This window comes from Alexandromys fortis, unplaced genomic scaffold (genome assembly GCF_014885135.2).
Source record: "Alexandromys fortis isolate MF-2015 unplaced genomic scaffold, M_Fortis_MF-2015_v1.1 scaffold_232, whole genome shotgun sequence".
In the NCBI taxonomy this organism is placed as follows: domain Eukaryota; kingdom Metazoa; phylum Chordata; class Mammalia; order Rodentia; family Cricetidae; genus Alexandromys; species Alexandromys fortis.
Window position 1 is genome coordinate 727,061 of NW_026068110.1, and position 27,125 is coordinate 754,185.

At 46.9% G+C, this 27,125-nt stretch overlaps 1 protein-coding gene across 6 annotated transcripts in view; it reads left to right on the forward strand.

Moving 5' to 3' along the window:
* Nucleotides 1–252: 252 nt before the first annotated feature.
* The window catches only part of Cfap221 (cilia and flagella associated protein 221), a 93,093-nt gene continuing 66,220 nt past the window's right edge, over nucleotides 253–27,125 (forward strand). For 4 of the 6 annotated variants that reach the window (XM_050124446.1, XM_050124447.1, XM_050124449.1 and 1 more), the window contains exons 1-6: nucleotides 355–565; nucleotides 2,756–2,941; nucleotides 6,489–6,589; nucleotides 11,307–11,393; nucleotides 11,561–11,659; nucleotides 13,766–13,866. In XM_050124446.1, coding sequence (XP_049980403.1) covers nucleotides 2,803–2,941; nucleotides 6,489–6,589; nucleotides 11,307–11,393; nucleotides 11,561–11,659; nucleotides 13,766–13,866 — 527 coding nt within the window. In that variant the 5' untranslated portion in view covers nucleotides 355–565; nucleotides 2,756–2,802. The other 2 variants (XM_050124444.1, XM_050124445.1) reach the window with 2 other exon arrangements.

Consider the following 27,125-nt stretch of genomic DNA (forward strand, 5'->3'; position numbering starts at 1 on the left):
TAAATAAAAGATAAAGTGTTTGTAAAGAGTATGGATACAAAGGCATGTGGGAATTTCTTCAAAATAATAGAAAGTACGGACGAAATTTGATTGGCAGAGACTTGGTCATGATTGCAGAGGGGGAAGCAGAACTTCTTTTTAGCTGTCTAAAAACTCTGCTAATGTATAAAGTTTCCATTAACCAAAGTGTGAAGCTGGGACGGGGAGCGGGGAAGGGAGCAGAAGGTACAGTAGGAGGTCCCGCCCACTGGGCTGGGAAGCCCGGCCCCCATCTGCTCCTTCAGACTCCGTGGTGTCGCCAAACTTTCTCAGCTCCTCTGGGGAATCCATTGGTTTTCCACAAGTAAGTGGCGCTCTCTAGCCTTTCTCGGGCTCTATACTCTGCTTAGAGCCCAAGAAATTCGCCCTCGCCCCTGAACAAAAGCCGTCCAACTTCCCCCGTGTTTGGGGACTGTTTGGGCGCGTCCCTTAGCGTAGCCTGGGAATGCGTCCCCGTTGTCATGGCGACGCTCTGAGTAGGTTCCTGCACGCTGCCGAATCCCGCCCCGGAACTATCATCTGCAGGGTAAGAGGCCTCGGACCCGGGGCTTGAGTGTCCCAAGGTTCCCGCTGAGCTGCTAAAAAGGAGAGCCCCAGGCGGCTGTCCAAAAGGTGTTCATCTTGGGACTAGGTCGGGGGAGGATTTGGGGGACTAAAGAAATGATTGGAGGGAGAGTCTGAGTTCTACCCAACCCTTAGCATGGGCTGGGGTTAAAGGAAGAGGGGATTAGGCAGGGTGAGGCCCTGCTCAACTTGAAAAAAATGAATGTAGTGTCTGCCCTGGCAATGCTGAAGCATGCATGGTCAGCCTGTATATGGCGGTTCTGTTGAACTTGTCCATATTGGGTTTCATGGTCTAAGTTGATGACCCAGGAGGTTTCTTCCTCAAGAGGGCACCAGATCTCATTACAGATGGTTGTGAGCCACCACGTGGTTGCTGGGAATTGAACTCAAGACCTTTGGAAGAGCAGGAAGTGCTCTTAGCCGCTCAGTCATCTCTCCGCTCAGCTTGATCCTACCTGAAATACCGTGTAGGGACAAGAGCAGAAGGGGTTGGAGGGTGAACTAGGGGCCCTGCATTGGAAGATGTGAAGGAGGAGGGTTGAAGTGGTCCCATGGCTGTGCTGAGGAGCAAGCCGCCTTTGCTCTGAAAGGGGTTGCGGGCAAGAGGATAGACCAGCTAACTGATTTTTAAAATGACTGTTAGGCAGCTACTGTGTGCCTCACTGTATTCTGTGTTCACTGGGGTCTTCTCCAATGCTGTGAGACTTCTCCAAGAAAGACAAAAGCAAAACTCATAAACATGCATTCTTGATTTTACATTCAATTTCAAGAGCTCCTCTGAGCGGCCCCATGGACTCTGGTTAAGAGTTGTGTCTGATTGAGAAAATGTGGTGTTTGTGGCCAGTGAGATAGCTCACGATGACCTGAGTTCAATCCCCAGAGCCCACATAAAAGTGGAAGAGAGAACCAATTCAGGTTTATCCTCTGATCGCCACATGCACATTGCTGCTCCCACCATGTACACACATAAAAGAATAATATTTTCAAAAATGTGGAGTTTCTAAAGTTCTGTTTCAAGGAAATACATTGTTAATGCCAAATGACTTATAAACTAGTAATTGAGAAAGGATGTTAGAAGGGGTTGGGAATCTGTGTTTATGAGAGAAGTAGAATTGCCAATGACTGTCAAGGACAGTAGGGACCCACAGAGTTCCCAGGCATGCCCAGGTCTCTGAGACCTGGCCACCTGTGGGCTTCATTACCTCTCTGTCACCTGTTAGCAGAGGGGGAAGGTGATTTAGGAATGCCTGTATCTTTTGAGTTGGCAATATTGAAGGGACCCTTGTTCACATATTTCTGTGGATGTGATGTGGAGACAGGAAGAATTTTAATTATCAACTTGACACAGTCTAGGATCATCTGTAAAGAGAATCTTAATGAGGAATTATCTAAATTAGATTGGCCTCTGGGTATCTGTGGATTGATTGTTAACTGATGTGAGAAGACTCAGTCCATTGTGGGTAGCGCTATGCCCTAGGAAGGAGACTCAGCCTGTTGTGGGCAGCACTATGCCCTAGGCTAGGAGACTCAGCCTGTGGTGGGCAGTGCTATGCTCTAGCCTAGGAGACTCAGCCTGTCGTGGGCAGTGCTGTGCCCGAGGCTAGGCCCTGCACTGTGTAAGCGTGAAGAAAGCTAGGAAGCAAAAGGAAGACAGTTAACATGAGAGGATTCATTTCTCTCTGCTTTTGACTGAGGATGTTAATGTGACTAGTTGTTTGAGTTCCTGCCTCAACTTCCCCTTGATGATCTGGAGTTGTAAGGCAAAATAAACCATTTCCTCCCCTACATTGCTTTTTATCAGAGTGTCTTGTCATAGCAACAGAAAGGAAACTAGGAACTTTCCAAACTTATGAGGCTTTGAGACACCACCCCCCCCTTGTGTGCCTGAGAGGCATCCCAGAAGCACCCTTCAGACAAGCCCTGAAGAGTCATGGGAGAGTTTGGAGCCTGTTGCCATATTGGGTTATGGTGTGTGAGTCAAGTGATTAATGAGACAGCCGTGTGTGGGAATGCAGCGTCCAGCAGATGGGAGCAAGGGGGGCCAGAGCCGCAGCACACCACGCTGGGACAAGGGGTACATTTGTCAAGAGCTAAGAAGAAACATGTGTGTGCTTCCTCACAATGAGTCTACCACTCCCGTTTTTCTCCCCAGGAAATGACCTTTGACTCTAGAAGGACAACTCCAGTTTTCACGAGAAGATGGCAATCGTGAGACTGGCCATGCAGGAACTAAAGACTGAAGAAGAACCCATTGAAAAAGTGTCACCCATCCTCTTGAAGAGCCTGGTGGAGGAGCCCAAGAAAAGAGCAGAAGTGCCCAACCATCTCCTGGAGTCCAGTGAGTGCGCAGCCACCATTTGTCTATGAACAGGGATCCAAAGTCCAGGAAGTTGGGACTGGGGGTGCTGGTTTAACTGTATTGTCTTATAGGCTCATAATAGTTCTTATTAAGAATGGTAGTTCTGTTTAAATCAAGCTGCTTAAATGGTAGATTTAAAAAATTATTTTTATTTTCATTTATATACTTGTTTACATGTGTGTGGGTGCCCAAGGAGCCTCTAAGAGGGCACCAGGTCTCCAAGAGCTGCAGTCACAGGCTAGGAACCAAACTCAGCTTCCCTGGAAGAGCTGAAAGTGCTCTCAGCCATTGAGCAGTTTCTCCTGCCTCCCAACGATAGACTTCCGTGGTGTAAGTTGACTGACCAAGTTCACGTGCTGGAGTGTGAGGAGAGTGGGGTGAGGAGCCAGGCAAGGTTAGAACACGAGGCTGGGGAGAAAGTTCGGGGACTCAAGTGCCTGTCTTACAATCACAAGGACGTGAGTGGTGTGCGCTTATGACCCCAGCAGCACTGAGGAGGACCCCCGAGGACTGGGGGATCCCCGAGGCTCCCTGGCTGGCCATCCTAGCCTACACGGCTATTTCTGGGCCAGTAAGAGACCTTTGCCTTACAAAACAATGTGAACAGTGGACACTAATGTTGTCTTACAGCACACACACACACACACACACACACACACACACACACACACACACACGGTTAACATCTGAATAAAAACCAATGTCAGAGAAAGCCTGGAATACTCTCCCACCAAGGCTGATGTGTAGTATAGCATTTGCAGAACACATGAACGCTACGCAGATGTGCTGAAAGCCCGCCACGCTGAGACATGAGAATCCTGATATACACCATCCACCGTGGAACTCTGACCTTCCTCCAGCCCTGTTCCACTTCCATTTCCTGAAGTGTTTTTCTTTCAATAAACTATTTCTGTTTCACCACCGCTCCCATGTCCCTGATGCATGATGCAATTCCTTGCTCTGGGGTGCAAGAACCTGAAATCCTCTAGAAGCACCCTCCAGTGTCTAATGTCTGCCTGGAGCACCACAGACAGCCGCCATCCTCAGAAGGTCTTGGGAACACCTCACTCCTCACCTCAGACTCCTCCCCTTGACTTCCGTTCTAGAACCCCGAACACCCATCTCTATCCTGCTTGAATCCTCAAGGCTCTTAGTACACTGGATAAAGCGGCAGTTCTTCTGCTCCACATGAGGGGACAGACGGTCAACCGTCGCAGCCTGAGGAGTTCCTCTAATCTTTTAGGGACCGCACTCAGGCCAAGCCAGGATTCAGGATTCAGGATTCATTTCTTTGACACGGAAAAAAAAATTAGAACTAGGCAGTTTAGGAAGCAGAGTTGGGTTTCTTAGATATATTTTAACAAAAGCCTAATTAGGTGTAAGGGTTAGGAGAAAAAGTTGCTTGGCAACAGATGGAAAGATGCTGATGTGGGCTCGCTGGAAGTAACCCATACCCAAGTGTGGTGCAGGCTCCTGGAGCTGCTGTAACGAATGGCCTTGTTATTAGACATATATACCATCTTGGTGGCTCTCAGGTTACATTTCAAAAGATTGCTAAGAACCTCGTTTCATTTCTTTCTTTCTCTTTCTCTCTCTCTCTCTCTCTCTCTCTCTCTCTCTCTCTCTCGATGAGATTTCAGGGCAACTCTGGCAATAACTCTGGAGTTAAAATCTGATAAAATAAGACAAGAAATCATTAGGTCTGCACAAGGCTTTGCCACAGTCCCTTCCCTGTAAGGGGGGGGTTCTCTGATGGGGTTCTTAGAAACATCCAGGCTTATAGCTGGGAGAAGAAAGGCCACAAGTAGCTGTTAATTGTGCTGGATTTTTGCTTGCCTGCTGGTGGGTGGCTTCAGCTGATTTCCCAGGTGAGAGGCTCCGCTCCTGTCTCATATCTCCCCAGTTTTCCCTGTCTCTCTCTCCTACTTTACCCTGAGCTGTTTGACCTGATACCTCGATCTGCAGGAGTGTCACCTGTTGGCCGTACAACAACTCCCGGAAAATATCCTAGTTCTGTTTCACTGCTGGAGCAGCTGGCATGTGGGGAAGTCCCCACCGTTTACTGGAAGTGGACACCTTGTGAGGGAGGAGGTGACATTCAGCTGGTGATGAGCCACGGCCAGCTCTGCATGTCCACTTTTACTAACCCTATCTTGGTGTCACTTCCAAGGCTGTGGTGAAGTACCCTGACAAAGGCCACTTACAGGAGAAAGGGTCTATCTCAGTTCACAGTTCCAGGTCTCAGTCCATCACAGCAAGGAATGCAAGACGTGAATTTGAAGCAGCTACTTACATCCACCCAAAGTCAAGAGCAGAGAGAGATAAAAGTATGCTTGTCCTGTCTGATACAGTCAGGACCCTTAAATCAGGGAATGGTGCCTACAGTTTCAGGATGGGTCTTCCCACATCAAGACAGTCTCCCATAGACATGCCCACAGGCCAACTTGATCTCAAGTCTAGATTCTAGACAGCTCTTCATTGAGACCCTCTTGCTAGGTGATTGTAGGTTGTGTCAAGTTGACAATTAAAACTGACCACACGCCAGCCTGTACAAGCCTCACCTTAAACCTTAGAAATGCATTTGCTCCCTAAGACTCTGTTGTCACCTTAAGACTGTCACGTGCACATTGGTGTACTTAACCATTTCTGGGCATAAGCATGCAGCTTTATGACCCAAAACTAAAAAAGTTTTAGCATTAAAAAAATTGCCAAAATGGATGCACCCTGCCTAAGATGCATGAGGCCCTGACTTTCATCTCCAGCACCACATAAAGGAATGTGATTGGGCATGTCTGTAACTCCACACTCAGGAGGAACTGTCCAAGGGCATGTCTGATACATGCATGTGATCCCAGCAATAGGAGACAGAATCAGGCAGCTTCCAGGGTTCGCTGGCCAGTCGGCCACTACTAAGTTCCAGGTCTGAGAGATGTCTTGTTCCAAAAATCAAAAATGAACAAAAGTGGACAACACCCAAAGAAAGACGCCGGAAGTTGTTCCTTGACCTCCACAAACACATACACATATGCGTGCATGACCTACATGGAGAGCAAACCAATAAACAGTAAGCATGTATGAGCAAAGATGAAGGGGGGGCTGGAGACAAGGTCAGTCCGTCAAGGGCCTGGCTGCCCTGAAGACCTAAGTTCGGCTCCCACCACTCATATCAGGCTCTAAGCCTGAAACTCCAGCTTTAAGTGGATCTGAGATCTTCTGGCTTCTACAAGTAGGTGCACGCAAACACACACACACACACACACACACACACACACACACAGAAAGACACACATACATGCACACACATATACACACAAATAAAATAAAAATAAATCTTTTTTTTTAAATAGAAAAGCAGACACAGTCCAGTTTATTTGGGACTCATAATCCATCTTGTTGACAGCTGTATCCATTGTCTGGGCATTGCCTGTGCTTACAGTGTCCTCAACTAAAGACTGCCCACACCAAGAAGAGCATCTTCAATGTAGTATTCTTTATAGCTCACGATGGACTTGTCTTTCTTTTATAGAGGTTTATGCCAAGCTTCTGAACAATAAGGCCATCCAGGCCAGACCAGGCATAGTCCATTTTGGAGGCTACGAGATAGAGAAGCAGCACCAACAGATCCTGGTACGTACATTTTTGTTCCTAATTCAGATGGAGAGCAGGGGCCAGGGAGACGGCTCAAGGGAATAGTGCTCGCTGCACCAGCAGGGGCACCTTGTCACAGAGCTGGGTTTGTTGGCGTCGTCTGGTGAGCGAGATGCGGATAACGGGGCTTATGGCCTACAAGACTAGGTGAATTGAGCGCCAGGTAAAACTGAGAGTTGTTGTTTCAAAAATGGTGGTGGTGTGCAGTAAAATGACTCTGTGGGCAAAGGCGCTTACCGACAGGCTTCACAACCTAAATTCAAGCCGTGGACCCCCACACGGTAGAGGAAGGAAATTAGCTCCTACAACTTTTCCTCTGACCTCTGTAAGCATCCATGACACACACTACCTCCCATAAGGAAATAAACACAATAAAAATTTAAAGGTAGGGCCCAACAAGATAGATCAGCCAGTTAAAGGGCTTGGTGCCAACCCTGACAGCCTGAGTTCGAGCCCCAGGATCCCCACGGCAGAGTGAGGGAAGTCATCTGACTCCATCCGTGTGTCATGGCAATGCTCACCCTCCAAATAAATAAAATTGATGAGATAATGACTAGGAAAGTCACCCAACATTGTCTTCTGGCCTCCACACACATGCACACGTGTGTACAGGTGCTTGGACACACACAAATACTCACAGAGAAAGAGAAGGGGCAAGGGGAGAGGGAGGGACTGGCTTAGTCAGAAAGGTGGTTCCTTGAAGAGAAACTAGAAAGGGACATCGCTGTCCTGGAACATACTAACATCACTCTCTCCAAAATATGTCCCTCCTATGCCACGTGGGGACCAGCGTCTGGACTTCCCAGTAGCCCTGTGTACGGGCATCTAGAGAAACACAGTTCCCAAAGTGGAAACTCCTCGTTCCAGTACACAGGGTACTGAGTGAGGGGGACGGAACTGCATTCTGCACTGTCTTCCTCCAGACCAGTGTGGAGGGAGGAGGATGCAGGCAGGGCTGCCTCTGACCTGCTCTGGCCAGGTGCCAGGTGCCAGGTGCCTGCCCAGAGAAGATGCCTAGGTCTGGGAGGAGGTGGTGGTCACTCTCTCTGCCAGAATGGCTGAGTGGGGCCTGGCAAGAATGACTGAATGAGGCGTGGCACCTCTTTGCTGTCCCTTTTCACCCTGTGGGTGGGGATTCAGATATTAACATGAGCAACATGAGTGGACAGGAGCGATGACTTAACAGTTAAACATGCATACTACTTGTTTTGTTGTTGTTGTTTTGTTTTGTTTTTTTGTTTTTTACAAAAAATTATTTCCATTCTAACCAATTTTCCCAAACATTAAGAACAAGTTAGTTATTAAAAACATGTTAAACATTAAGAACACCTGGTTAAGGATGATGGAGCCAAACGCACCCAAGCGTCAGTACCTTCTACTCTGCGGTACTCTGAACCAGCTGTTTAATCTATCCCACACCCATAAACTATGTCAATACCTATTGGATTAAGCTAGTGCATACTACTCGTAGGAGGACCTGACTTTGGTTCCCAGCACCCATGATAGGCAGTTCACAGCTACCTGTAACTCCAGCTCCCCCGCCTCACAGGCCAACGTGTACGTGTACAAACACAAAGGCACACGTGTGTGCATAATTAAAGATAAGCTCTGAAGTCTCAACTGTGCTTCACCCTGTCGGAGGGCAGCCACATACCTGTCTCTTTTCATATTGCGACTTCCTCAGAGCCCAGCACATGCTTGACACACAGAAGACACCCAATAAACACTTGGAAAGGAAAGACTTGGACTTGGAAGTTCACACACTCAGTAAGGACAGTGTTGTGTAAAACATCACATTGATTTTATAAGACATTAAAACAAACAAGAAGGTAAAAGTATAGTGTTGTGTAAAGCATCACATTGATTTTATCAGACATTAAAACAAACAAGAAGATAAAAGTACAACATGATTTCATCTTAATAGCATTCAGAGAGACCCTGGGAAAGCCAACTTCCTGTTCCTGTCAGTAAAGCTAAACAGAAGCCCAAAGCAATTACCTTAAGATTCTTATCCAAAGCATTCAGACCTGTTAGAAGTGCTGGGAATAGTGCCTGTCTGGGCTCAGTCGCAGAGGCGTCTACACGGACCTGCTTCCTCACCCACAATGCTCAGGGAATTAATGAAGGGAGGACAGGGAGAATGTAAGAGCCAGACGATGGGAAGAGTGCCGTGAAATGCAGTCTTCTGGACACTGGCTGTGCACAGAGCTCACCGCAGCTACAGCTGCCTGCACAAAACCTGCACAAGAACCAGCCGGGCAAAGTGCCAGCAAGACTTGGGGAATGACTACTGAGGCCCACCCCTAACTGATGAGCTATTGGCAATTGATGGCCACCAGTGTGGGGGGGGGTTATTTTCTTCTGCGGTGTGTTAACTGCAGGGTGCTTATGCCCAGTGGGCCTCACACTCATGCACATATGGGCTGCCCTAAATTCAAAAAGATTCTTGCCAAACAAGGGGAGAATTTTTAACTGTTCTGTCTTACTGGGGTTTCCTCTCTAACCCAAAGTCAACAGAAGTCTTTTATCATGCCAAAAAAAAATGATGCTAAATCATTCTCGTGTTCCGGGACTCTACAGTGGGGAACCTAAGGTCGCCATCATCAGCCTCCTGCACGGTTTCTTTTTCAGAAACACAGACAGCATCTAAAACCTTTCTCACAGCCTTGCTTGTGACTGCTGTGGATTGCTGAGTCCAAGCAGCTGAGCTCAAAACAAGTGCGGTATCAAGCCCTTCAAGGATTAACTCCGGGCTTGATGTCCTGAACTTGCAATATCTGTGCTGTCCCAAACCCTGCAGTTCAACCCTGGACCCTTTGTTCTGAATGATGATGTAGGTGGGACGGGGGCACCAGCTTGGACACACTCAGAGCTCTTCTTGAAATGGAAGCAGGGTCTAACAGCCTTGGACTTGTTCTGGGCAAGGCTACAGACGGTTCAGGTAGTAGCCAGCTCCTGTTGGTTTCCTGTCCTGTTCAACTGGGGTCTCCTTTGCTTTCCAAGGAGAGTGAGCCCCACCTTGACACCATTGACGTCTCTCAGGATGGTTCACAGTAATTGCACCCTCTCAGAGTGAGGTAGACATTTCCTGGAACATGTGTCATCTGAGATGGTCTTCATTCTTGTAGTAGGTGGGACAAAGGCTTGACTAGGTTTTGGCACAGGAAACTATGCAAATTGCCCACAGGTGGAATGACTGGGTGTCCGCTCAGTTGCACTGAGGTCACGTGACTCTAAAGGGTTTGAAGCCTTCTATTTGCGTGCATATTAATATCAGTGCTTCAGTCTATGGGGAAATTTTAAACAATGATCTTTGTTTGGTTTTAATTTTTCAAAACCCAAGACCCCTTACATTTTTTTTCTTGTTTAGGGAAACACAAATTATATTTATTAATAAATAAGCCCTCACTTCTCCTAAGAGACAGCCAGTGTGGTTGTGGGCCCAGACCTGTACCAAGCAGTGCCCTCTGACTTTCTGTTACAGCTACTAAGGAAGGACTGTACCCTTCCAAGATGTTGATTCTCAAAGTTTAGGGCCAGGACTAGCAATGTCTTCTCTTCAGGACTTAGGAACGTGGAACCTTAACACCACAGTGTGGGCGCAGTGCATCCTACCCGAGCGTTAGCGTGGTTTAGTCATCAGTGGGTCGTGAATTCAGGAATTAGGTAAAAATCAACAAAATCATTTGATTATCTATTTTATCCATATATATGAAAATGGTCTATGTGAATGTATGACACATACGTGTGGGTTCCCTCAGGAAGCCAGAAGAGGGCTTGGTAGCCTCTGGAGCTGCAGGTACAGGCTCCACCATACATGTGTGTTGTGTGCGTGCATGTGAGTGATAGTGCCTGTGGAGCCTGCTGGATCTGGGCTTAGAGGTGCTGTAAGCCTCCTGGTGTGAGTGCTGGCAACTGAAACCCTCTCTAAGAGCAGAAGGCACCCTTAACTGCAGAGTTCTCTGCAGTCCTAACAAAATCATTTTGTGGTAATCAGTTGACAATTTAGAACTTGAAATTAAAAGCATCACGTGTCTTTTTTAAGCTGTGTGTTATTGATCACATAAACATTATATTACATATAAACATATGAACATAAATGCACATATACTTATAACACATGTACTAAGAAGAAAGGAAAAATCAGTTGTTTTCTAATTCTTATTCTCTATTTTCTCTCTCTCGTTCTTGCTCTCCTGTGTGTGCATGTGTGTGTGTGTACGTGCGTGTGTGTGTATGTGTGTGTGTGTATGTGAGGGCATGTACCCTTATGTGTGCATCATGCGCACAAGGAAACCAGAAGAGGGCATGGGTGTCTTCTTCAACCACTTTCTATCATATTTTTGAGACAGAGTCTCTTCCTGAACCTGAGCTAATCCTTCCTTCCAGACTTGCTGGTCAAGCAGCCCTAGGGAGTCTCCCTCCATCTCCTCCCCAGCATTGAAGTTTATTGATACAAACTGCTGTGGCCATACCCAGATTTTCACATGGGCTTCTGGGGATCTAAACTCACTTCCTCATGCTTGCCCAGCAAGAAACTCACTGGCTGAGTCATCTCCCATCCCATATCTCATGTATTTAAAAAACTTAATATAATGAGCCCTCGAATCTTCTTTGTAATAAAGATAAGGTATAATCAATGAAAAATAATGACTATATAAATAATCAAATTCAAGCTCACCTTTTTCTCCCCCAGCACATTGCCAATATTTCCGATGAAGACACACACCTTCAAATCTTACCACCGCAGACCAAGTACTTCAGGATCGCGTATGAGAAGAAGGTACTGTCCCTGGGTCCCCTTCCCTGCTGAGGAGCTGTGGGATGAGCTGTGGCTTCTGCCTCAGGCCTGCTAGGACACGAGTGTGCGCATCCTTCATCCCACCCCACTGTAGTGCTGCTGTCTGCCCGCTCTGGGGCCAGCCCCAACCCAGCCTACCTGCCTTCCAGGAGCATCGCCTCATCCCGGGCTTGTCCCTCATGGTCACGGTTATGTTTTCTCCCGACGAGTGGCGTTACTATTACGACTGCATCCGCATTCACTGTAAGGTGAGTTTCTGGAAGGACTGGGGATGTGGGGCATGTGTGAAGAGGGATATGGGGGGTACTCCATATCCTGAAGGAAGATGAAGAAGAGCAAGAAGAACCTGTAGTTTCTCAGTGTTGTAGGAACTAGATGGCTCACAGTTGTAGCTTCCGCCCTGCTGGGAAAGGATTTGGACAGGGCAAGCCTTGGCAGGCTCCCAAAACATCTTGCTGGTCTCTGCTAGTGTCTGATACTTAACACATCATAGTCTGGAGAGAACTCTCTGAGTGGTGGATGAGGTTGTAGGCTCAGGGCCTCAGACGTTAGGCCTCAGAGAACCTGGGAAGACTCCCTGGACACTGCACTGCCGTCCTCCAATGCCCGGGCCAAACCATTTATCCTGTGCTGCTAGGGCTCCGGGAAAGCTGTGTCCAGCAACATTTATGTGCTCCTTTAAGCTCCTATATATATACACAATAAAACTAAAAAACAAGGAAATAAATGCATAAAAGCTGAATATTCTAGCATAATACAATCTAAAGGAACATAATATTCCTATAAGAACAGAATTATTTCACATGTACAACTCAAAAACTTGACAAATAATAGCATGCAGTAGTCTTAAATCTGAGCCAGAGTGTCTCAGTCACTGTTGGCTGTCATCGTTCAAGCTCACAGCATGCGTGATGCAAGTGTACATGTGAGCTCACAGCATGCATGATGCAAGTGTACATGTGAGCTCACAGCATGCATGATGCAAGTGTACATGTGAGCTCACAGCATGCATGATGCAAGTGTACATGTGAGCTCACAGCATGCATGATGCAAGTGTACATGTGAGGTCACAGCATGCATGATGCAAGTGTACATGTGAGGTCACACTCAGTATGCATGATGCAAGTGTACATGTGAGCTCACAGCATGTGTGATGCAAGTGTACATGTGAGCTCACAGCATGCATGATGCAAGTGTACATGTGAGGTCACAGAATGCGTGGTGCAAGTGCACATGTCCCACATTCAGAACCAAGGCTACAGTGACATCAAGCAATGAACCATGGGTGAGTATCACTAGAAACATCTCAGATTCATCATGCATTTGATTTTTAAATTAATTTTTGTCATTGCACATTTAGAAGCCTTTAATATTACCAAATATTTTTAAACTCCTTATTCAGTTATGTGACCTCGGACAGAGTCAAGAAGCCGGGGTGTAGAGTCCAAGAGCACAATTCATAAGGCAAATAAAGACATTCCATGTTGATGTGGTAATTTTTACATCTAAAACTGTAGCTGACTTTGATTTTTAAATATATCCTCCTCAACAGCAAGTATGACTATATCTACTTTGTTGAGGACCAAACGAACCTGGAGAAATCAAAGGCCTTGTTCAAGATCACCACCAAACTAGAATGAACTAGAACTGGTCTTTGTGCTCTCTTCCTGCTGAATGACTTTCCATTCTGCCTTGCAATTCTCCTGGCTCCCTAAATATTATCTTCCCTTATAACTTCTCCAGGTGGAAGCAGATAGCACAGCATCTTTGTATTTACTCAGGGGGATTAGTACCTTTACCTTTCACGGGTAACAGAAAGCATCATTCCAGTAAAGTAGACTGAAGCATCTTTTGTGTTTTGTTTCTGGTTTAAAAATGCAAGTTTTCAGCGTTGAGAGATGGCTCGGTCAGTAAAGGACCTGCCATGCAAGCATGAGGACCTGAGCTTGATCCTTAGAACACACTTTTTGAAAATGCTGGGCTTGGTGGTATGGGCTTGTCATCTCATTGCAGGGGTGGGGCACAGACAAGAGGATTCCTGGGCTCTATTGCTAGCTATCCTAGAATATTTGGTTAAGTTCCAGGCCAGCGAGAGACCTTGTCTACATAATAAAAGGTGGATGTCACCGAAACAGCGATAGCCGAAGTTTTGGCTTCCACATGCATGCACACACCCATGCAAATGCGTCTACAGACATGGCCACACACATACACTCCCAAAAGAAACCCAGTATTTCTAATGTTTTCCTAAAAGTGCTGAGGTTTCCTAAGAAAATTCTTTAACGATTAAAAATGTTTATCTTTCAAAATGATAGTTTTCCAAACGCTAAATTTAACCCATTCCCCAATTTCAGGGAGATGACACCTTGCTTGTTCCCATTCATGCCTACCCTGTCTTGAATAACCTGGACTTCCCCACATTCATAAATCTATCCGATGTCCTCCTTGGAGAGAGGTAAGTTCCCAGCGTGACCCAGTATGATGTCACAGGATGTGAAAGGTTAAGAAACCGAGGACTGAGGGATGGCTCAGCAGTTGAGAACACTTTCTTGCAGAGAACCAGAGTTCAGTTCCCAGCACCCACATCGAGTGACTTACAACCACCTTAACTCCAGCTGCAGGGGATCTGACCCCATCTTTTCACCCCTGCAGGTACCCATGCACAAACACACATAGACATGCTGCATACATACACAGAAATTTTTTTTTAATTAAGAAACTTACAAATAGGGCAGGGGAGATGGCTAAGGGAGTAAGAGTGATTGCCGCACAATCATGAGGATCTGATTGGGATCAAATCCCAAGTGTATAAAAAGATAGCTAGGTGTGGTGTGGTAGTTTGAATGTAGTTGGCCCCATAATCTCATAGGGAGTGGCATTGTTAGGAGGTGTGGCTTTGTCGAAGTGGGTGTGGCCTTGTTGGAAGAAGTGTGTCACTGTGGGGTGGGCTTTGAGGTTTCCTATGCTCAGAATACTGCCTAGTGTGTTAGCCAACTTCCTTTTGCTGGCAAGATATAGGACCCTCAGTTCCAGCACCACTCTGCCTGCCTGCAGCCATGCTCGCTGCCATGGTAATAATGGACTGAACCTCTCAAACTGTAAGCCGCCACCCCAACTGACTGTTTTCCTCATATGAGTCGCCATGGTTGTGGTGTCTCTTCACAGCAGTAACACTAAGACATGTGGTCACATGCACTTGTAACCCAAGTACTGGAGTTGGTGGAGACAAGGAGAATCACGGGGTCTCCCGGCTAGCCAGCCTAGCAGAAACATGACAAGCTTGAGGGTGCTGGTGGGTTTCGTTGATGTTGTTGTCAACTTGATACAAGCTATCTGGGAAGGAGGACCAGCAGCTGAGAAAACACCTCCATCAGACTGGCTTGTAGGCAAGCCTGAGGGGCATTTTCTTGATTAATGATGGATGTGGGAGGGCCCAGCCCACTGTGGGCCATGTCACCCTAGACAGATAGTCCTGGGTTGTCTAAGAAAGCAAGCTGAGGAAACATGGAGAGCAAGGCAGGAAGCAGCGTTCTTCCATCCAGGCTCCGGCCTTGGCTTCCCTCAGTGATCTACTGTAAAATGTAAGCTGAAATAAACCCTTTCCTTCTCAAGTTGCTTTGGGCATGGTGTTTATCACAGGAAGAAAACCAGAACACTCAAGGCTCAGTGAGATCCTGTCTGCAGGAATAAGGTGACAGGAAAAGTCCCCTGGCATGCTTCTCTGGCCTCCACACAGAAGCACATGGGGGCAGTGTGTGCCTCTACACACATACACACATCACACAACACACACACACAAACACCTTCACAGGAGAAAATGTAGACTTGTGATTTTTCTTTAGGTACAGTTAATCCTTGCACCTCAGGCAGGGTTTATAGCAGCGGAAGACAAAACAACATGGTTCAAACAATCCAACCAAACCAGGTCAAAATGCCATTAAGAAGGAAGTGGGGTGTATTGGCTTACTTGAACTCTCCAGGTAGGGCTGAATCCAGAATCGGATGGAACACCCTGGTTCTTCCCATGTCCTCTTTCTGCTGCCCGAGCTGTCCTTCTCATAGAACCCTCTCACAGCAGGCAAGACAGTGACCCATGATAGCCTGGAATAAAGGTGACAGGAGGGGCTCAAGAATTAGGCCAGAACTTATGACTGTGTCTATGGACCAGCTTGGATCATATGATTTTCCATTACCCAGTCTTCTTTAGAAGAAAGGAAAGCAAGTGAGACCAGACCTCAGAGTCTGTTCTTCCTGTTGAGCAAATGGCTACTTATTCCAATTGTGGTTCAGTTTATATCTCATCCTCGTGTGTGTGTGTGTCAGTTTATATCTCATCCTCGTGTGTGTGTGTGTCTGTCTGTCTGTCTGCCTGTCTGTCTGTCCATTTGTCTGTGTGTGTGTGTCTGTGTGTGTGTCTGTGTGTCTGTGTCTGTATGTCTGTGTCTGTGTGTCTGTCCATGTGTGTGTCTGTGTGTGTGTGTCTGTGTGGGTGTCTGTGTGTCTGTCCGTGTGTCTGTGTGTCTGTATGTGTGTCTGTGTGTCTGTCCGTGTGTCTGTGTATGTTTGTATCTGTGGCGGGTGCCAGAAGGTAACCTCAGATGTTGCTCCTCAGGTGACAATCAGTTTTTGTTTATGTTTATTGACTCTTTTGAGACAGGACCTTTCATTGGTTTGGAACTTGCCCAGTAGTCTAGACTACCTGGCCTGTGAGCCCCAAGGATCTGCCTGTCTCCACCTCCCCGGCACTGGGATTACAAGTGCACAGACCAACGTGCCTGGCTTTCTAATACATGGGTTCTGGGGATCAGACTTAGGTCCCCATACTTTTACCAACCTATCTCCCCAATCCTGCGTATCTCACTCTTCCAGCAAATACTAAATGCCTACCAGCAGGCACAGTGCCATCTGCCCTAGAGATGTCAAGGAGATGCTAATGGACTGCTCGCTGTACATACAGAGAGGCCATGTTGGCTCTTCAGAGCTTGAAATACTGAGCTCAGGTTACATAGAGAGCTGGTCTCTAAACAAAAAATATTGAAATCCTTTTTCCAGCCAGAGAGATGGCTCAGTGGAAAGATGTACTTGCTTCCGAGCCAGACAACCTGAGTTCAGTTCCTGGAAGAAACCCACATGGTCAAAGGAGAGAGCCCACTCCTACAGGTTATCTTATGACCAGGACACACACGTGTGACACTCTCAATGAATGATAAGAATTGCTTGTTTTTTTCAAAACAGAGTTTCTCTGTGTAGCCCTGGTTGCCCTGGAACTCCCTCTGTAGATCAGGCTGCCTCGAACTCAGGCATCTGCCTGCTTCTTAAGTGCTGGGATTAAAGGCATGCACCTTTTATTTTATTTTATCTCTTTCTTTAGATAAATCTGTCCACTCTTAGGAAATCCCTACTGCCCTGAACTCCATGTCCCCGGCCCTCCCCTGGCTACCTCCCCTCTCCAGTTCTGATCAAATACCCTGACAAAAATGACTGAAAGAGGAACAGGGTTACGTTGAACTACAGTTGAGAGGGACAGAATCCTCAAGGTGGGGAAGACATGACTCCAGGCAGAAAGGGGTGGCCATAGGAGCAGGAAGCTGGCTGGTCACATTTTCATCCGTACACAGAAGAGAGAGAACTGCCAGTGGGGTGAGGCCTGAAGCCTCCCCCATCCCCTGGGACGTACGGCCTCCAGCAAGGCCCCTACCTCCTAAAGGCTCTGCAGCCCTCCCGGATCTCAGCAGCAGCAAATGTTCTAGCATCTGCTCCAACGGGGAGGCTTCACGTTCAAACCCCAGCACCCCCTGAGCATCCCCCAGCACCCGGCTTATCCGTTCTTGGCCCCATGCCTTCCTCCCCATTTCTCTAAAACCATTCTGACTGAACTACATACCAGTACCTTCTCCTTCTCCGTCATCTCAAGCTCTAAATGTCAACTGGCTGCACTTGGGAAGCAAATAGCTGATCCCTGTAGGTGGGCAACGCGGACATTTTATCAAAGCCAGTGCACCAGGGAGCAGGAACTCCCTGAGACACAAGTTTCTCTTGCCGTCTAGAAACCGCCTCTCATTTGGGCCACAAACAAGGCTATGGGATGAGGGGAAACGGCATAAGAAAGTGGTGCAAACAGCAAGGCCTTGTACTGTGGTCATCAGTCACCGGCCCAGGAAGCAGATGTCCACCCTCCCGGGGCCTCCCCCAAGCTATTTTCCACATAATGCGCCTCATTTGTATTCAGAATGAAAAATTCAGCTAAACAATTTACTTAATCGAGTTACTGTTTATAATGGTATAATATATTTTTTAAAAATCTCTTAAAAGATAAACACGCTATTTTTCTCCTGCAGACATCCTGGCAGCAGGCAGTACCTTCCCAAGTTTCTGCCTCTCAGTCCCTTTAGCAGCATTTGGCCACCCAGACCCTTCCTTGCTTCATTTGGTCCAAGCCGTGCAATAGCAGAATGATGTATCTGAACAGGCATTTCCCGAAAGTGTTCCGTATGAATCCCGGCCACCTTAGTGGTCCAGTGCATCGTTTGGATGGGTTCTTTATCCAGCATCCATTCCATTCATTCGTTCATCTCTCAAATGCCTGATGTGTTAGGTACAGTCCCAGTCCACTGTTTGTTGCTATAATAAAATAGCTGAGACTCGGTGAGTTATGAAGAAGAGCACAATTCAGCTCTTCATTTTGGAGGCTGGGAAGAGCATGGTGCAGCACCCTCAGCTTCTAGGCAGAACCTATAGGAGATAAAGCAGGTAAAAGAGACAAGACGGGGCCCTTTATCAGTTACATCACTGCCGTGACAGTGAGGAAGGCAGGGAAGGTTGGTTGTGGCTCACAGCTTGGAGAATGCAGTCCATCTCAGCGGGGAAGGCAAGGCAGCAGGGGAGTGAGGCAGGCGTGTGACCATAGTCAGGACACAGAAAGAGATAAACGAAACTGGTGCCCAGCTTCCTTTCCTTTTTAGTGAGTCTAGGATCCCAGCCCACATTCAGGGCAGATGGTCTTCTCTCTCTCTCTCTCTCTCTCTCTCTCTCTCTCTCTCTCTCTCTCTCTCTCTCTCTCTGATTTTCCAAGACAGGGTTTCTCTGTAGCTTTAGAGCCTGTCCTGAAACTAGCTCTTGTAGACCAGGCTGGCCTCAAACTCGCAGAGATCCGCCTACCTCTGCCTCCCGAGTGCTGGGATTAAAGGCGTGCACCACCACCACCCGGCTTCTTCTCTTTCTTATGTGAATTGTTGGTATTAGAATCAGGTCCTCACGCTAGGAGGGCAAGCACTTTACCAACTGAGCCATCTCCCCAGGGGCGTGTATGTTTTCTTAAAATGTCTCAGTAAGAAAACCATTTCTTCTACCAAAGAAGAACCCCTGGGCATTATGAAGTGGAAAAGCAGGAGAAGGTTCTAAACCCATCGAAGGGCAGGGATCTGGTTTTGCTCTCTTTCTGTGGCAAATACTCTGATCAGAAGCACCTTAGGGGAAAGGTTTCTATTGGCTTAGGTGTCCAGTCATAACCCATCACTGAAGGAAGTCAAGGCAGGAACTTGGAGGCAGGACTGTTTTCTTCTCCATGTAGCATTTCCTCCAGATAAGGAGCTCACCTCACAGCCAAGAAGTCCAGCAGGAACCCTGTACGGTGCTGGGTACCGGACTGGCTCAAAGGCTGGCTTATGCTTAGCTAGCTTTCCTATCTAGTCCAGGATCACCTTCCTAGGAATGATGCCACCCACCGTGGGCTGGGCCTCTCGTATCTATTAACAGTGAAAACAGCCACCAACAGATGCCGGTCAGCCAACCTGATCCAGACAGTTGCCACATTGAGGCATCTCCTCTCCGATGACTTTAGGCTGTGTCAAGCTGGCAGCCAGAGCCATGAGTCTATGACAGGACACATGGACTCAAGGAGTCTGTTCTGCCCTTCACACACAAAAGAATTTGGATGAAATTGTCAGAAGTTGAGGACTTGTGTTGAAGTCACTCGTGTGGCTTTCTTTGTGTGGGGTGCTTTCTTACCGTGGATTGCTTTTTTACCATGGGGTACTTCTGGGGAGGAGCAACCCCGACCTGACCAAAGCTGCTCTGAAATCTGGACAGTGTCTCCATCCATCCTCCTCTAGTCACAAACTGGCCTTGTTCACATTCATCATCTACATTTTTTGGTGTACTGACCATTGTTAAGTTTTCCTTTCTGAGATAAAATGCCCCGGGGATGCTTGCCAGCTAGCCATAAATAGCTTTGGTGGCTTAAGATCTTCTGAAATGCTCCCTGACAGCCTCTGTAAATAGGAACGGTGCGTTCCAGGGTCCTTCCAGCTTCCCTAAACCAAACAGTGTCGCTGGGTGCAGAGGAACTGCGGTTCTCTGTCCCTTCACAGGCCCACTTTATAATTTGCAACTAGATAAATTCAACTTTGCATGGGGCTGGGGGAGTGGCTGTGTGTGCAAGAGCCAGCCGCACAAGCACGAGGCTCTGAGTGTGGATGCCAGCACACAGAAAAGCCAGGTGTGCACCTGTGTCCCTGACACCAGGCAAGTGAAGATGAGAGTGTCCCTGGAGCGTACTGGCTGGCCAGTTAGCCAAACCAGTGAGCTCCAGGTTCAGGAAGAGATGCTCAGAAAAGAAGGTGGAGAACAATAGAGGAAGACACCCAAAGTCAACCCCTGGGCTCCATACACATGTATGTACACACGCACGTCCACAAGAACGCATGCTCCCCCCACATACACAATTTGAAGATCACTTGACATCTCTGAGGGTATTGTAGTTACAATGGAATCTTATTCTCCCTATGTACAAAATAAATAGCATGTGTGTGTGTTAGATACAGACTTTGTAGTGTTCAGCTCTCCCGGTTCTGAGAGGGCTTGTGCCAGCTCATCTTCCTCTGCAGTTTTCCCAGCACCGTGTTTCTGGATGGGTGTAATGAAGTACACCTGGACTCCGCACTCAGCAGATAGAGGCAAGGAGATCAAGTTTAAGGTCATCCTCAGCAGCACAGTGAACTGAAGGCCAGCCTGGGCTCCTAGAGACTGTCTCAAAAATAAAACAAGTGTCTTTCTGGTACCACATAGCCAGCTGGAGCTGGAGCCACTCCACAGACCTTGTTCTCCCATCATTCCTTCTTCCTGGCACCAAGCGACCACGGACGGCCAACCAGCTACTGAGTTATAAGTAACTCTTGACGGTTCATCTTGATTACCAACCGATAAGACTTAGAATCACCGTAGAACACATCTGGGCGTGTCTGTGAGGGAATTTCTAGATTTGGGTAACTGAGGTAACAAGTCCCACCTGGAACGTGGGCCGCACCATCCCACGGGCTGGGGTCCTGGGCTGAGCACAGCATCCATCTCTTCTTCCTGACTGTAGTTGCCATGGGACCAGCCGCCTCCAGCTTCTGCCACATGCCTTCCCTACCATAATGACCTTGTCCTCAAACCATGAGGCGAAGTGAACCATTTCTTATAGTGGTTTTGTCACAACAACGAGAAAAGTAACAATACAGGTGTTGGGCCTCTTGGCTCATTTCTGTGTGGGAATGGCCAAAGTCAGAATGGTATGTTCTACCCCTGGCTTTTAAAGCCTCTGGGCTACTTGGGAATGTGCATTCTCCAACCAGCGCTGACAGGAAAGATTGATGACCCAGACAACAGCCAAGCCCGGCTTGCTCTGTGTGGACTCTGAGCCCCTGTGGGAGGCTCTGAGGAGCAGCTGCAGCAGGTCACAGCAGACACACTGGGAGACAGCAAGAGATCCATCTTCATGAGGAGTTTTGAAGAAGAGAAAAATTATTCTTCCTCATAATAAGGACTCTGTGTATGTGTCTCAGGCTCAAGATAGAGTTAAAGAAATAGCAGTATTTTATTAAAGTGTCCCCATGTTGGCAAAGATAACAGCATATTGAAGTCTAAAGAAAAAGAAGCGGTTTTTTAATGTACAATTTTGCAGGAAGGGATGCCAGTATAGAGACAAGGCAAAATGGCTGGCACACCGATTTGGTACAGCACAGTGGTTTTCTCATACAAAAACGGCCAATAGCAAAACGGATGATGATTTGACCTTGGAGAAATGCTTCTTTATTTCAGCTTCTACCTGGGTCTCTGGGACAGCAGCTAGCTTACGTCTCAAAATCAGTATTTGGGTGAAAGCAATGGCCGTGGGCTGAAGAGATGGCTCCACTTTAAACCGCTTGCCTCACAAGTATGAGAACTGAGTCCAGTCCCTAGAAGCCACGTAAAAAGTTGGCTTGGTTTTGGTGGCCTGAATGAGAATGACCCCCACGGGTTCATATGTTTCAATACTTGGTTCCAGATGGGATATCTGTTTGGGAAGGTTTAGGAGGTGTGGCCTTGTTGGAAGAGGTGTGTCATTGGGGGAGGCCTCTGAGGTTTCAAAAGACTGTTAAACATCCCCAAGGTGCCGCTCTCTGCCTCCTGCTTATACATCAGGATGTGAGCTCTCCCTTGTTCGTGCCACCATGCCTTTGCTCCGCCTCTATGGCTCTATGGCTCTGAACTACACACCCAGTTACACGCTTTCTTTTACAAGTTGCTTTGGTCATGGTGTTTTGTCACAGAAACAGAAAGGAAAGAAATACAGAATTCTCTTATATTCTCAGTGCTGGGCAGGCAGAGACAGGAGAATCTCTGGGCTTTCTGGACAACCAGTCTATTCTACAGGCCAGTGAGAGACCCTGTCTCAAAACACAAGGAGGGTGAAGAACAAGAGCCAGGGTTGACCTCTAGCTGCTACTCCCGTGTGTTCTCTCTCTCTCTCTCTCTCTCTCTCTCTCTCTCTCTCTCTCCCCCTGCCACTTGACAAGCACCCGTGTTTTTGTTATCTGAACATTTTTCTCCTTTGTATTTAGAATTTCTTTGATTTAAAGTGCTCTGACTGTACACATATCTATCTAGCTGTTCTTGGGCCAGTCTCCTTTTCTGAATCTCAGCAGGAAAGAAAACCTTTCCCACTCTGAACTCTAGGGATCTCTCTGACCAATAAAGCAAGTACTGAAGAGCTGCCTCTTCACTCAGCAGAAGTGGATGACAACTTCAGGTGCCAACAGAGGGGACTTCTGCTGGAGGACTTGAGTTAACAATGTTTTTTAATCTTTCTCCAACATTCTGGACATTGGGATCTGGGAGAAAGCAAAGGAAAGCCTAGGTTTAAGACTCTAACCCGCTCTTCTCCCATAGCCTTGCGCTTACCATCCAGGTGGTTTGTGTGGTGGGTGAAGTAACCTAAACCTGTGATAGGCTCCAAAGGCAAACAGATGTGTGCATGGGGAGCAGTTAAAGGTAGAATAGTCATCCAGTCTACAATTCATGCGTTCAGTACCCATGCATAAACAGCCAAGCTAGCATCGCATACTAAGTCCTGACGATCGTTACTGTTAGAGAAAGTCTTCACGATGTCTGGAGAGGTGGCTCAGTCCAGTGAGTACTTGTCAGGAAGCATGAGGACCTGAGTTCAGATCCCTAGACCCTTGTCCAAAAGCTGGGCATGGTAGCAATACATGCTTATGATCCAAGCACTGGGAAAGTGGAGACAGGGAGATCCTTAGGGCTTGCACACATGTGTGCATGTGTGCGCATACACACATATACACACAGAGGCACTGATACATACGAAGTATTCTTGGATAAATTGCTGTGCCTAACATTTAAGAATATAACATAAAGAATGGCAGCATTTACCCAAAGTGCATCCTTCGAGGAGCGAAGGGAACTATGGATGGGCTCCAGGTCTTGAGCATCAGTGCCCGACATTCAGAGTGTCTGGATGCTCCCCTTCCTATTTGGTTCATATAGCTGCTGTTCCCTACACTAACTCCAGCAGTCAGTTACATCCCAGATCTATATGTAGTACTGCACGTATGACATGCCATACATGTACACAGGCCCACATGAATGCACATAAACACACATGTGCATGTGTTAAATGTGCTTTTTACAATATGATGATTGAGTGTTTGTCAGACAGTCAGGATTCCATCCTTTCCTCTTTCTGTCCTTTTTTCTTTGTCACCGTGTAGCCCAGGCTTGCTTCAAGCTCGCTATCCAGCCCTGAGATTACAGATGTGTGCCTCCATGCCTGCTTTGTGTGTGTCAAGTGAGCTACATCCCCAGCCACAGCTGTAATTTCATGAACAGCTGTCTTCTCTGAGACATGACCCCAATATCTGAGCCCAGTTCTTACACACAGCAGCTTCAAAACCAGAAGTATCTGAGTTTCATTTGTTTTATTTTAAAGGTAATCAATTTCCTTTCCCCAGGGCAAGAGCACACCAACTGGTGGCCCAATACCAACTGGTCAGCCCTGAAGACATACAGACCCATAACCTCGCACAGTCGGAGCAGGTTGTGTTTATGTATTTAGGAACACACACAGAAGCAACAACAATTAAAGAAAAGAGGCCCTGGATTTGAAAGAGAGTAAGAGGTGGGGTACATGAAGGGTTTGGAAAGAGGACAGGGAAAAATGATGTCATTATATTATACTCTCAAAATATCATTATATTAAATCATCAAATTATAATATTATAAAAAGAAAATCTATTTTAAATAAATGAAAGAAACACATTTCTTATTCAAACAAAGAATGACCCTTTCTTTTTGATAGCTGCAGGTAGATAGGCCACCAGGACAAGCAGGCTGGCAGAGGGTCCCCTGCTGGTAATGTCAGTCAAACGCTATTACAGGCTCTTTGGCTGAGAGGAACTGGTTTGAATAAAGTCAGCATGTGGTCGTGGTCGCTTCTACCCTGTGGTCTAAAGGAAGCGGCTGTTCACAGTTTTCAGTGCCTCTTCATATCCTCCCCTTTTAGTGCCTCTTCATGTCTTCCTGCCGTTTATCTTCCTTCTGCCCAGCTGGTCCTCCCCGTTACCCTCAGCCCCTTCCTGGATGCTGTCGCCAGCTCTCGCCCTTCTCTAGGCTCCAGACATAGACCCAGCTTCCTCCCAGGGAGTCACCCCTGAATTTCACTCTATCCCCGACTACCCGTGTTACCTACACCTGTGGGAACTGCAAAGCCCTGTTTGCTATCGAATGTGTCGTTTCCATTAAGAATTCCGTGTTGACTCTGGAAAGCAGTATGGAGGTTTCTCAGGAAATTCAGGATCAACCTACCCATGGACCCAGCAATACCACTCTTGGGAATATACTCAAGAGAGGCCTTATCATACAACAAAAGTATATGCTCTACTATGTTTATAGCAGCATTGTTTGTAATAGCCAAAACCTGGAAACAACCTAGATGCCCTTCAATTGAAGAATGGATGAAGAAAGTATGGAATATATACATATTAGAGTACTACTCAGCAGTAAAAAACAAGGACTTCTTGAAGTTTGCAGGCAAATGGATGGAAATAGAAAACACTATCCTGAGTGAGGTAAGCCAGACCCAAAAAGAGGAACATGGGATGTACTCACTCATATTTGGTTTCTAGCCATAAATAAAGGACATTGAGCCTATAATTCGGGTTCTTAGAGAAGCTAAATAAGAAGGAGAACCCAAAGAAAAACATATAGGCATCCTCCTGAATATTAACCTTCATCAGGAGATGAAAGGAGATAGAGACAGAGACCCACATTGGAGCACCGGACTGAAATCTCAAGGTCCAAATCAGGAGCAGAAGGAGAGAGAGCACAAGCAAGGAACTCAGGACCACGAGGGGTGCACCCACACACTGAGACAATGGGGATGTTCTATTGGGAACTCACCAAGGCCAGCTGACATGGGTCTGAAAAAGCCTGGGTTAAAACCGGTCTCACTGAACATAGTGGACAATGAGGACTACTGAGACCTCAAGAACAATGGCAATGGGTTTTTGATCCTACTGCACCTATTGATTTTGTGGGAGCCTAGGCAGTTTGGATGCTCACCTTACTAGACCTGGATGGAGGTGGGTGGTCCTTGGACTTCCCACGGGGCAGGGAACCCTGATTGCTCTTTGGGCTGACGAGGGAGGGGGACTTGATTGGGGGAGGGGGAGGGAAAGGGGAGGCGGCGGTGGGGAAGAAACAGAAATCTTTAATAAATAAATAAATAAATAAATTCCGTGTTGAGTGAATTTAGCATTTAGTTTTCTCGTGTGTGTGTGTTTGTGTTCATATACTGGAAGGGGGTGTCTGATACACATTTGCACATGCGTGTGGAGCCGGAAGGCAACCTTGGTGTCATTCCCTGTAGCAAGTTATCTTGTTTCTAAGACAGGTTCTGTCACTGGGGACCTGCGGTTCCGTGGTTCCACAAGGCTGGTTGGTCAGCAAGCCTCAGGAAAATGCCTGCTTCTGCCTCTTCAGCATCGGCATTAAAACTGCAAAACCCACTACAGCCAACTTTTTACATGGGTGTGGGATCTGAAAGCAAGTTCCTAAGCTCGTATAACTAGTGGTTTACCACTGAGCTAGCTCCCAGCCCCCTTAATGTGCAGTTTGTAAAGGCATTTTATTCTGTAAGGCTCTAGTCATATGAAGAACCTACGGTCATTACATTCCTGGGGAGGGATCTAGCTGTGGCGGCCAGCGGCTGGCAAGGGAGAAATGTGACTTAGTGCATAATGGGGACGGGGTTTACATAAAGAGAAAGGGTCCTGTGGGCACCTGAAGGTGGCACAGCAGTGTGGTGTGTTTAATGCCACCGAATGGCATGCTTAAAATGTTTAAATAGTAAATGTTATCACCACATTTTTTTAAAGAGTGGGGTTTTGGGTTTGGTGCTGGGATATGAATCCAGAACCTCACGCACACTAAGCAGGTGCTATACCATTGAGCTGTAACCTATACCTGGAGGTATTTACAAAATGTGAGTAAGCTGTATAGTATCCCTATAGGTGACAGACGCATGTCTCCTCTGCCTTCTCTGTTATGTATGTGGTGTGTGTATGCACGCACGCATGCACACTCATGTGTGCTAAAGGTTGACATTAAGAGATTTTCATCTCCTCTTTACCTTATTCTTTTAGACAGCGTTTCTCTGGATCTGAAACCTGCTGTAATCCCAGATGAACTTGTCTCTACTCTCCCAGAGCTGGGGTTCCAGGTATACCCAGCCATACCTGGCTTCTGCTGATCCTGAGAATCAGAACCTAAGTCCTTATGCTTGCCCAGCAAGACTTTACACACTGAGCCATCCCCCAGCCCCTGGCCCCTTCTTTTTCTAAATTAAATTCTATTTCAATGTCCAGAAAAGGCATCTTTTATCAAGTCTGGAGCGACGAGCTCACTGAATCCAGGCTGCACACTGGTGTCTTAAATTGCTGGTCATAATTGCACACGTGAGTTGTAAAAGCTTTGGCAACAGCAAAAGACTTCCAAATGTACATCAACCAACAATTTATTCAAAGTCAAATGTGTTATGAATCTCAGGGGTTTGAACTGTGCTTGCCTCTGTTGCACGCAGACACCATGTGTGCTCACTGAAGCCTCTGGACATAGAGCATGTGCTTTTGCATGTGGTCACACAGCATGACCCTGCTCAGATCAGAGACTATTGTGTTCTATCAATGGCGCACACCAAGTGCTTTGCTCTAATAGAAACATAATAGACTCTGCCGTAGAGGAATTGTATCCTGTGTGGATTGCTGCTTCGTTCACTGTAGCAGAGTCCTGGTCACCCAGCTGTCCATCAACAGATGAATGGATAGTGCAGAAAAAAAAACCCACATATACACATTCATATGAGTATATATATATGTATGTATGTATATATATATATAT